This window comes from Uloborus diversus, unplaced genomic scaffold (assembly GCF_026930045.1).
Source record: "Uloborus diversus isolate 005 unplaced genomic scaffold, Udiv.v.3.1 scaffold_254, whole genome shotgun sequence".
NCBI lineage: Eukaryota > Metazoa > Arthropoda > Arachnida > Araneae > Uloboridae > Uloborus > Uloborus diversus.
Window position 1 is genome coordinate 80,892 of NW_026558411.1, and position 12,445 is coordinate 93,336.

The following is a 12,445-nucleotide window of genomic DNA, read 5'->3' on the forward strand; positions in this document are numbered from 1 at the left end:
GCAATTAAGCACCGAAAGAGAGAAAGAAACAATCCACGTGCCGCTAATAATCGCTCGCAGTGAACAATCACCAAACGCGATTACTCGCCAGACAAGACACCCATATTCGGAACTCCAGCGCTCGAATACGCTACCTTGCGGTGATTTACAAAACTGCAAATGAAACTTAAACATTGCCAAGTTGCGTTCCACGTTTGTCAGTTGACGTAAACACAAGTAGTTTGTTCTGAGTATTTATTAACGCAGTCGATGTGTCTTAGTTTGCTTTCAGCCAAAAAAAAATCATTCGTCCCTTAGTAGTATTCTCGAGCTTCTCAAAATAATGTTAGTTTTCATTATTTCCTTAATAATTGGTGAAAGCGAAAATTCTGGATTAACAAACTTGGATAACATTATACAAGGTAAAAAATTTTATTGTTTTGTATGAATTTGTAAGAATATGGGGTTTTTTTTAATCTTAAATTAATTAAACTTACCATATTTTACAGCAGCATTAATTGGAATGGACAGTATGCAAAATATTTTCTTGAATATATTATCGTAAATGAATAACCGAGAAAGAATTTACTTTATTCCTTTTATTCTCAGCTGAAAGGTTTCGCCAAATTTGTTTAGGGTTATAGTTTTAGTATAGTGCGAGCAAAGTAGCCTTGGCGAGATTTCGCGTTTTTAGTTAAAACCATTTTTAATTTTTATCATGAGTAGAATACAATGGTAGTAAGATTACAGAATTCGATAAGTGAAAAGAAATAATGGTCAATCAACTGAAAAGAAAACTACCACCATATATCCGTGAGAATTTTGTTGATGATTTGCATAACATGACACAATTAAATCGTAACTCAAAAATTAGAAAAATCGAAACAGAAAATTTTTTAATTAACCGATTCGGGAATTCGAGCGAAATAACTCAGCTACAAATGGAAAACAATAAGCGCTAGCCAAGCAAGGCAAAAAAGTATCATCTTCTTTCGATAACAATTTGTAATGTCATATTGAATTTTCTAGCATTAATTGTTATTCTTGTCAGGCCACAATTATTATTTAGTTTTATCAAGAATTGATAAATATCGAATTCAACATCGTGGAAATAGCTGCTTAGAACTACGAACTACGTAGTTTGCATTAATCTTTGACGTTTAGTAATGCTTCTTGAATTCTCATTTCTTTCTACGTGGGCCAGAATATCCACAAGACTTTGAAAATTAATTTAAAAAGAATAAAGCGAAAAAATCATACGTACGAACAAAAATCACAACACTTTTAGCATTTTCTTCGTTACCATGTGCGTTTGTTTTAGTTTTTAAGTCCGCCATTAGAAAGTGACTTCAGTGCCCCCTATAGTTCGTTGGAGTTGCGAATTGAAGCTTGCAGAGTAGTCTAGCAAAGTAAATATTATGAAAATGGAAGCTGCTCTTCTATTGTGGAATAAAGAGATGAGGAAGAGGGGCTGTGCGTTGCTATAAATTGAAACGTTGTAAAAGAAAAGATGAAGCAACAGTATTTAAAAAAATGTATTAGATAAAAATAACGATCTGATCATAAAGCATAAATCATTATTATTTTCATTTTTAAACTCATAAATATTGTTCGTACAGTACTATTATAGTTCAGCATTTTATTATTACTACATACTGTACTTACCGTGTTGTTTTATTTTATGTCTTTCCTTCCAATTGATCTTTATTTTGTGCATCTTAAAGCATTTCATGTTGAATAAAACAGTTTTTTATTTTTTAAATACAATAAAAGTTCAGTTTTTTAAGTAAGAAACTAGTGTATAGTTGAGGAATGCTTTAAAGCAGTTTGAGGGGTGTCTATAACTGTCTAAAAGAATTTGGTAAGCTTCTAAAACGATTGTATACTTATATTTTTCCACAACGCGAAATTTCGACTTACGCGAGGAATCTTGGAACGCATCCCTCGCGTAATTCGGGACTCGACTGTATTATATATCGAGTAGATTTTTTTCGCGTTCAACGCAATTTATTTCAATGCTCTTATTTACTTACGGTGGGAGTTATTTACGTTTTTAGTTCGATTTTTTTAAGGCTTAGCTAAATTTAGTCTTTACCTTCTTCATTAAATCTGTCAGTAAAAAGTGAAGGACATATCCCAGTTTTCTTTTTGATACCCCTGTAAAGAGCAACTTTTTTTACTCCAGATCTAACTCGACCTATGGTTGAAAAACTAAGGTTCTATCTCCAAAGGAAAAACAGTTACAAGCCGTTTTAATCAAGTTCTAAACATCTCATTTCCATTCAAATTATTGATGCTTTATTTGGCGTTGCCATAGATACGACTTTTAGATTCGTTTGTTTCTTCTTTCTTATTCAAATTTTAAGGGTTTCAATTTTGACGGAAAATCTTAGGCTCAACTCAATTCCAGCCCCGAGCTAAAGGGCAAAATATATTACTAGAGGCTACAAATATGAAAACGACTTTTCAAACGTACAAAACTGCAGTTTTGCAATGCTCAGAAGCCCCTTAGCCCTTACGGCTCTGCACAAGTTGGTACATGCTATTTTGAATCCCGGGGAAGGGGTGCTTTTTGTTCCAAAGGGAACTCCTAATGCGTTTTTAATTTATTTCTCTATAACTGACGATTTAAATCTTTGCGAATCAAATAAGATTGCGAAGGGGATTGTTGAGCGGCAGCGAGCAGGGGGCGGAGACCCCTGGTAACAAAAAAAAAAAAAAAAAGAATCAGCATCAGATGAGGTTCAATCTAGTAGTGAAGTATCTCCATTCTAAACACCTATGGGACCGAACAAAAGTGCCCTGATTATGGGGGTGTTCGTTATATAGGAGGAAACGCATGAGTATATATGTATCCTATTGCGCTAATAATGGACTATATGTTCAGTACTTGGTCGAAGCGATCTATACCCGTTGTTAAGATAGAGGTGCTGTATTTTTCAAAATATTCTAAAACGTCATATGGCAATAGGTAGGGGGTCGTTGTCGAAAGGGGCTTATTTAAAAAAAGAGAGGGGCATATTTGGAACACACACATTATTATTATTATTTTTTATTGTTTATGAAATCAATTAGTAATATTTATGCTGCACTAAGTGTCCTATTCCTGACCGACTTGGTGTTTTTTACTGACAACCAAGCAGTTTTAAAAGTGTTTCCTGGAAAAAACCGTAGATTCGTTCAAGAGGGGGGGGGTCATTCATTAGCATGACCCACTCTTAAAATGGTAGATCCGACCCTGTTTAATAAGTTATCACATGGTAGATCTTTTGCTTTCGTATACAACACTAAAAGCATAATTTTCATTTCAACATGAGCATCCAAGAGCAGCAAAAAGCGTCCATTATAATATTTATTTTTCTTGGCGTTTCCCATTTAATTCTGAATTGTAATAATATTTGGTGAAAGGAAAACTTTTTTCATAGCAGAGCTTGAAACGGAGCTTGTGATTGAAGCATATTAACATGTCAAACTTAGTCTAGCTACCTACACATTGTAGTGTTCTTATCAAAACAAAAGATGTATTTATTTGTTCGTAGCTCATGTTGAAATAATAAGAATAAAAAATATTTAAAGTATTTTGCCGTCAAATAAAATATTACAACATTTTCTTCTTTCATCCACAGAATCATTATCTGCATTTTATTTTTTTGAACTGGAAGTGATTTCAAAATCTTGTGCAAAGAACGCAATCAGAGGCTTGCTTAAAATTCAAGATGATTGCACGCGATAAAAGAAACACAAATAATTTTTCTGCATCGAAGAAAAATGAAAGAACAAGTACACTATATTTCCTTGAATTATTTTTAAAATAAAAAAAGTTAAGTACCATGTTTTTAAAAATGAACTAAAAAGTATAAAATAATGTCTCGAAGTTTCAGTTAGACTTAAAGCCCCATACAGTTTCAGAATTTCTTACAGGTTGCCTAGAAAAATTTTGACTGTCAGTTTTTATTATCTATTAAATATTTGTAAGCATTAAAAGGAAATATATAGGGCGCACGCAAAAGACAATTGATACATTTATAATTTAACTAGCAATTTTATCGCTCCGCAAATAGTAGAAACTGAGGTTTAAGTTTTTTCCTTGATAAATTTTCTTTACACATTGTACATGCACCCCATGTTTTTCCTTTTAAATCTCCCAAGGGTTTTGATACATATTAAAAACTTATGAGATAAATTTTCCAAACAATCTGTAGGAAATACTGAAATTGTATAGGACTTTAAAACAGCATGAAGCCTCGAGAAATGATTGTCTACTTTTTATTTCATTTTAAAAACATGAGACTTTAAAACTTTTTCATTAATTATTTTCTGCTTTTTAGTATTGTGCGTTTGAAATTTTAAATTCGATTTTACATACTTCGATCAGACAATGACTAAGAGGGTTAAATTGACGATGACGGAGTTCAGTAAATTTATTCAGTAAACTTAATCAATAAACTACTATAATAACATTGAAACTTTGAAAAATAGTAAGCTTTTTTTTATTTTATTATATATATATAATTTCTGTGTACAACATAAGTTTAATGCAAGTAGAATACAGTGGCTCCCAAAAGTGTTCGTACACTTTGAAATTTTTTACTAAAACCAAAATAACTCGAAACTGAATTCGAATATGAAGACCAATATTTTTTCACATCTTTCCTATGTCATTCTAAATACAAACCATTGGTTTTTTTTCAAAATATTGACGGTTCTTCTTTTTAAATGGGCCAGAAAACGAAGAGACAGAGAAATAACACGCCACAAAAGTCATCGTACACTCAAATATTTTCGAATAGATTCATGATTAAATTTATCATATAGGGTTTTATTAATATTTTTGCATTGTGTTGACCCTTATAAGTCGTTTGGCTTTACCTTTTTGTTTATTTATTCCTTAATATTGTGCTTATTACTATAAAATGGCTGGTATTCGTAAAAAATAGCAAACACCATTCAAAATTTGAATTTTTTTCCCACAGTAGCGGTTAATTGGTTTGAAATGTCTCTAATGTAGTTAACTTATTTGCTTGTATAGTAAAGTGCTTGATAAAATGCTTTAAAGAAAGAAATCGGACCGAAAACAAGGCAAGAAAAGGTCAACCGGCAAAGTTGAAAACACGTAATCGGAGATTTAAAGTTGAACAATTTATGAAAAATACGCATTTAAGTGCTGTAAAAGTTTCTGCAGAGTTAAGTGAAACATTTTACATTTAATTTTCACCTAAAATTGTTCGTCAAGTTCTCTGATTAGCTGTATTAAGTGGGACCTCTTCCCGCAGAAATTTTCTCAGTCGCGCGAAAAACAGAAAGCTTACGCTTTTTGTCGCAAAATCAATGATAAATAAGCTCAAAACGTTTTAGAATTACGTCTTACTTACAGATAAAAATTAATTCAACATTTTTGGTTAAATTGTTGTATAATTGTAAGTCGAAGAAAAAATTAGGAACTTTATCTTTAGAACTTAGTTGAATCAGTTAATCAGGACGGTGGAGGTGTTCTAGTGTGAGGGTGCATATCAGCATCAGGACTTGGTAGTTTGGAATTTTTTGATGAAATAATGAATCATGCTGTTCCTTTAAATATTTTAAAAACCAATTTTGAACTCTTAGCCAAAGATTTGGTTATGGGAAACAACTTTGTTTTTCATCAAGGTAACGATAAGAAGCACACGGTTTTCAACATTTGCGTCTAGTGCCTCGAAAATTGTCCTAAAGTATAGAAAATACCCCCTCAATCTTCAGATTTTAACTTAATGTAACGTATTTAGAGATATCTGGAGGCTAGATTACGAAAATAGGGCTTTAAAACGAAAATTGAGCTAGAAACAGTAAGACTCGAAGTGTGGTTGAACACTTACTCTGAAATTACGCAAAAAAAAAAAAAAAAAACAAAGAAAAAGAATGAAATCTATTCCCAGACGTTTAAAAGGTGTTATGAATACTGTATGATATTCTACTAATTAATAACTTAATCAAAAGTTAGATTATTCAATAATATATAGACATTTTATAAAGTGTACGAAGACTTTTGTGAGATAAAATTTCCGGCACTTTTTGGTTTTTGATTTTTAAATAATTAAGTTTTTATATTTTTTAAAAACTTTTCATGTAGTTTTGTTAAAAATTGATCATAGATCTTATAATTAAACACCTATTAAGAAATATTATTTCTAACCAATGGATTGGGTCCTGTTTCTTTGAAAGTCGAAGGTGTACGAAGACTTTTGGGAGCCACTGTATTTGTTATGTGGAAAGATAAAAAATATCACACATTTATTTCTCTGTTGGGAGAAAAAAAATCTTATACAGAAAAATTAGGGGTTTCTATAGGTATTTAATTTTAATTTGTGCGAGCATTTTTTCGCCCTCATATTTTAGAGGATTTATGCAAAAATGTAGATTAAAATTGGAATAAACTAATAATTAATGCTAAATTAATTAATTTGATTATAGAAAATTCCATTGTCATCGAGTCTAAGGTTACATACAACAGAATACGATCATAGGAAGTATGTAAAAATTGAGTTCCAAGATTTCACCCGAAAACAGACAAGAAACTAATGAAACTGGAATAATTAATTAATTAATTTGATTATACAATATTGAATTGCTTTCGAGTGAGGTTACATACGAAATTTCATAAGAATCCGGCCACAGGAAATGGGTGAAAATTGTGTAACAAGATTCCGATTGAACAACCAAGGACCAAACCAAGTTAATAAAAGCATGGTAAAAAAAGTAAAACTACAGTTATTACATTTTTTAAATTCATGGTCAATGTAAAAAATACGTACAAGCTTCACTATCTTTAACCAATAAATCCGCATATAAAGGATGTACCTACTTTAGTTTTAAATTAAGTTTTCAGCCTGATTGCAGTTTTAGAGCTACTCAATGAAACAGACTAATAAAAACGGAATTAAATTTATTGAATATCTAAGAGAAAAAATAAAAGGCATTTCTCGCAATCCCATAATTGAATAAATAAATTTCTTTAAAATATATAGTGGTTGTATGTACCAACTTAGAGTGGATTTACCTTTAAAAAAAAAAAAAGAAAAAGGATAATTCAACCGGATGAACAAAAACTACTTTTATTTTCTTTTTTTAAAATCGAAACTGTCAATAATTGATCACTTTGTAGGATGTGCTGCCATCTATTAACGGCCCGAGGCGTAAACAGAATGTTCCACAACACATAGAAAATTCTAGGCGGTGAAATTTCTCCGCGATTCTCGATTGTTCCCCGACACCTGGCGGAAGGTATAAAAAGCGAGCACTCCACTTTTGCCGGTTAGATCAAAAACCTCTTGCTTTAAATAGCAGTGTTCTTGGTGTGCTTTTTCAGTGAGCGGTTCTCAGTTGTGTTGCTTTTCTAAACCGAATCTTTTTGCAAGAAATATTGTGTTTGATCAAGTAATGGCGTTGTCTAGCTTATTCGACGACTTTCCTCTGTTGAGTTGGGACAATGGTCACCGACGTCGTGTTCGTGGGAGACCCCTGCTTATCAATATTTTGGACAGTTTGGAAGACACACTCGACCAGAAAGTTGGCCATGTTTTCCGACGCTTGCCGAGTGCTTTACTGGATTTAGAAGACGACTACGAGAGGAGTGGAAGTGGAAGAAAACGCAAGCTGCGTTCCGAATCGACCCTTTCACCGTATGAGCCCAAGTCGAAAGTATTGGTGTCTTCAAAGGACAATAAATTCAAGATTAGTATGGACACTGCCAACTACCAACCGGAGGAAATCACCGTCAAAATTGTGAACGACAAAATTGCCATCTCCGCTAAACACGAAGCCAAAGGTAAAGATGTCTACGAGTTCAGTGAAATGTACCGTTCGTTCGATTTACCAGATAACGTGGATCCGGCCACTGTGACATCTCATCTTAGTGCTAATGGACAGCTGACCGTCGAAGCTCCTTTGAAAGCTCTTGAGGAGGCTTCAACTACAAGGAATATTCCTATTACTTTTGAAAATAAAGAGAAGGAGTCGAACGCCGCGAAAACACCAACAAAGGACCAAAGCCAGGACAAGGAGTGAGTTGAGGACTTGTGCTATATTTTGATACGTACCAATGTGTTCCTTTCATTTTTTTGATGTTCAATCTTCCCATTGTATTTAAATTCATTAATTTGCAACATTCCGTTTGAGTTTAGAGTTCTTAAAATATCAATCTTTTTGTGATTTTCGAAGTTTCTAATTCTACTTCTGTTTTATTTTGAGACAACTTGTCAACGTGCTCCTTTCATTTTGTGATGTTCAATCTTCTCATTGTACTGAAACTCATTAATTTGAAACAGTCATTTTGAGTTATTTAATATCAGCCTCTTTGTGATTTCAAGTTTCTAATAAATGTATTGAAATTTTCCTTAGCCTCTTTATTTGTGTTCTAAAAATGTATGATTAGAAAATTAGTTAAGAACAAAATCTTTTATGATAAAATAAATCTTTCATTAATGATTTAATAATTAAGAATATTGCAGTCTTTACTTGCAATGGTACCTATGATTTCCTCGTGGGTGTTAAATATTAAGAAATTAAGTAACTTGTGAATTTAAAATATTGCGATAAAACTAATTTCAGTGTAATATTTTTCATATTACGTGAAATGAATACTCAGGTTAGGTAAGAAAGTATTTTTAAGACTATTAGCATAAAATTTATGTCTGTAAACAGTTCCATAATGACGTTTCGCCATTTAAAACGAGTCTAATAATGTAAAAAAAAATTATTTGAGAATTTGACTACATTGGTGTGGTATGTTAGAGTAGTTACATTTTGCCATGAGCAGAAGCGTAAAATTTGATGTTTAAGGAATTTTTTTTTCCTCCAGTAACTAAATAGTTTGGTGCTTTAATTGAACAGGTAAGTTGTCGGTGTTTGATAATGGGAATGTGCTGAACTTTTTAAATTATGATAAAATATGAAATGATACTTCTAGTGATGTTAAAATAGCTACGTGTTTACTTTTAAGGGTAAATACCCAAAAAAGGTATGTACCTGAGTATTTTCCCCGAGTACTCTTGCGTACTTAAAACAAAATACCCATATTTGTGGATAATATGATATTGCATGTATATCTACAACATGTTGAGTGTGAAGATTAAAACATGTGAACCTTCTTAACAATTTTTTAACCCCATAAACATCGATCAGTTGTCCTCCAACTCTGCTTTCTGCTAAAAACAATGTAATTTGTGACTGTAAACTGAGGTGGAAGCTTATTTTTTCCACTCGTATTCAGAATGCACAAAGTTCTAGTCTGAAATTGTCTTAGAAAATTTCTGACTGAATTCAAAGAACAACTTCGTTCATTCTTTCAATGAAATAAATTAGTTTAGATGAAGTTTACTGTAATGTTTTGAAAAAGCTCTACTTATGAATACAATGTCCTCAATGAAAGGATTTGAAAGCTTTCGTTTCCTCAGAAGCTTTTGATCGGAAAGATAGATTCAACTTGATGAAAACATTACATGGAGCATATATGAGTGTCTAAAATATTTTGATTTTTAGTTTCTTTATCATTTTAGTCCGAAGAGCTATCGCTCCTCTTGTGTTGAGTCAAAAATGCATAGAAGTGAGATCAGGCTGTTGTTCGTTACTATGATTTTCACACTACATTGACTACATTTTACTTCAAGCTTTATTGTCAAAAAAGGGAAAAAGTGTCTAGCAATCCAAGAATACTACAGGAAGTATGAAAAATTAATTACTGTAGAAAATTGTCGTGAGTGAAAGTTTGGTAGTGTGAGGTTTACACAGTAAAATGATCAACAGAATTCATTCAACTTTTTGTAGAAAATTTCTTTTGTAGTACGTGAGCTTAAAAATATTTGTCTTCTCAAAAATTACATAATGTGTAAAAATTGGAGTAAATGTATATATTGAAAATAGACATTTCTATTATTTTTCAATGTATTATGCATTTTACTCCGCACTTATAGCATAATTGGAAGAAAATTCTTCAGCAATCAAACGATTTATGTACACAGTATACCTATCTTTATCAAACAGCTAGGCTCGTATTCCCTTTTTAAGGAGACTTAAACCTAGAGATCTTTCTCATTTTACTGTGAGAAAGAATGTTAATTTAGTTTATCTGAGGGTTCCCTGAAAGGTATTTTAAAGATTATTCTTTAAAATACCTTTAATAATACCCCTAAATAGACTTTTGATTTATTAAAGATAAATGTACCCTAGTTTCAGAAAAATTTCAGCCACACTTTGAGCCTCTTTGTTCCACAAATATCCCATCAAAATTTTTCAATGTTGATTGAAGCTCAACACAGAATAATCACTGTTTATTTTTTGGTGAATTTGATTTGTATTCGTTTTTTATCATTTTAGTTCATAGCAATATTTAATTCTATATTTTGCAATTGTGTTTTGGTTCTTGATTAGAAGTACGGAGCAGCACATCAAACTAAAAAAAAAATCTCCCAAATTTTATTGTCTATATGTGTATGTACCCACTTTTTTTTTTTTTTTGCTTGTTACTTATTGTACCCAAGGGGATCGCCAACTTCTTTCGAAGTTTTGAAGGGGTTCGCAAGGGGGAAAAGGATGGGAACCGCTGCTCTTTGTGTAGACTTAAATGTTTGGATTTTTTAAGATATACTTTAGTACTTTGCATGTAGGATCATGATCATGAAGCTTTCGAGAAGAAGAAGAATGCAGGAGGAAACAGTGAAAGGGTCAAACAAATCCAAAGTGGCAATGAAAATTAATTTCATGCAAAGAAAAATCAGCAGAAAAATCAGCAGAAATCTAAAAACTCCAATGCCCAAATATGTTTAAAAAAAAAAAAAAAAAAAAAACCTTTTATATTAAACAATATTTATCATGAAAGCAAAAATTACTTTATGTTTCATTTGATAGGCATCTTTAATTTTTTGAAAGTTTAATTTGGTTAGTCAAAGTTGTCAAAAAAAACTTTGCTTTAAAAAAAAAATTAAGTTATAAATATTCAGTTACTATACCAGTGGTTGTCAAACTTTTTCTTCTTGTGGCACCCTTTGAAGAATTAGAACCTTCTCACGTACCCTAGTCCATCTCCATTACTTGAGGTAAGTGTGTAAGGGTGATGCTACCCTAAGGTTCGAAACCTAATATCAATAAAGCTTTTGCATATTCAACAGATGGCCCACAAAAACTTAAGAAAAGAAGGGAAAAAACCTGGTGAAAATTTAAGCTTCAATTTGATTTCTGAACAGTTTTAGTAAAGAAAAGCGTTATTAAGAAAGTGGGCCAAACTCGGATAAAGATTACTTCATGCAGAGTCGAAGCCAAAAGCACCCCAAGTGCTATGAAACTAACTGGAAGAGGTTTTTAATATACGTTTGATAACCTGGGATGGCTTTATTGGTCTAAATTACCTTACTTGACAAACTCTCCTAAAACCCCTCCTAATGGACACCCCTCTTATGCAGACCATTTTTGATTCCCTGATTCCAAGGCAAATAACATTATTAAACCCCTTTCCTGCGGACACCCTTCTAAGGACAAAAAAAATGTCCCGTTAGTGTCCGCATTAGAGGAGTTTTACTGTATGTTGATTACACAACACTTCCCGGCACCCCCCAGTTTGAGAACCCCTGCACTATACTATTTTTTCAGTTTTAATAAATTCTTTACTATCCTTTATTTTTATTTATTTTTCCATGATAAAATTATCAGGATATCAATGAGAATATTGCATATAAAAAAAAAACAAGTTTTTTTTTTTTGAGTTTTTGATACAATTTTGATTTTGTCACAATTTTATGAATCCGTCTCTCCCTCAAGGCATGACATCACTTGTGGATGACCCTTTTTACAATATCATAACTGCAACTTACTAAATAATTGTTTTTTAACAGAATTACATAATGTAGTATATCTACTTGTATATTTTTAAATATTAATGAGACAACTGACTTTTGCTGTTGAGAGTGTGGTGAAGTGAAAAGCAATAATCATAAAGCTTGAAAATACAGCCGAGCACCATTTAAGCATATTTACTTATGAAATGTCTTATCTTATTCATCTAATAATATTTTCTCCTTCAACATTAATGACTTCTATGATCATTTTGTAAATCAAATCTTTGAGGAAAGAATAAATATAGGAAATTACTACATTAAAATCGTTTTTATGACGAAGTTAAGTTGTCGATCGAAGTATTTTAAGTTACTGTCATAGAGGTAGATTATGTTGTCTTGAACTAAAAAAGGAGTTTTGAAGGAATTAAATCCAAAACGAAGAAGTTTGAAGGGCCCTTCAAAAAAATTTCCTAAATGAAGGAGTATTGGAGAAGTTTTGAACAGGGTTGGCCTATTTTATCCACCCCGGAAAAAACTGTACCGGACAAAATGTCATTTTGTCCACTTTTTCAGTAAACTAAAAGTTTTTATTTAAAAATTTGAATTTTGAAAATAATAAATAATCATATAGATTGTTCCTATTCAAGTAATATTTTAATATAAAA

The 12,445-nt window shown here is 31.9% G+C and overlaps 1 protein-coding gene across 1 annotated transcript; it reads left to right on the forward strand.

Moving 5' to 3' along the window:
- The first annotated feature begins 7,392 nt into the window (after nt 1–7,392).
- Nucleotides 7,393–8,283, forward strand: LOC129233206 (protein lethal(2)essential for life-like). Its single transcript, XM_054867268.1, has one exon. The coding sequence runs from the start codon at nt 7,393–7,395 to the stop codon at nt 8,017–8,019; it is 627 nt and encodes a 208-aa protein (XP_054723243.1). The 3' UTR covers nt 8,020–8,283.
- The last annotated feature ends 4,162 nt before the right edge of the window (nt 8,284–12,445 follow it).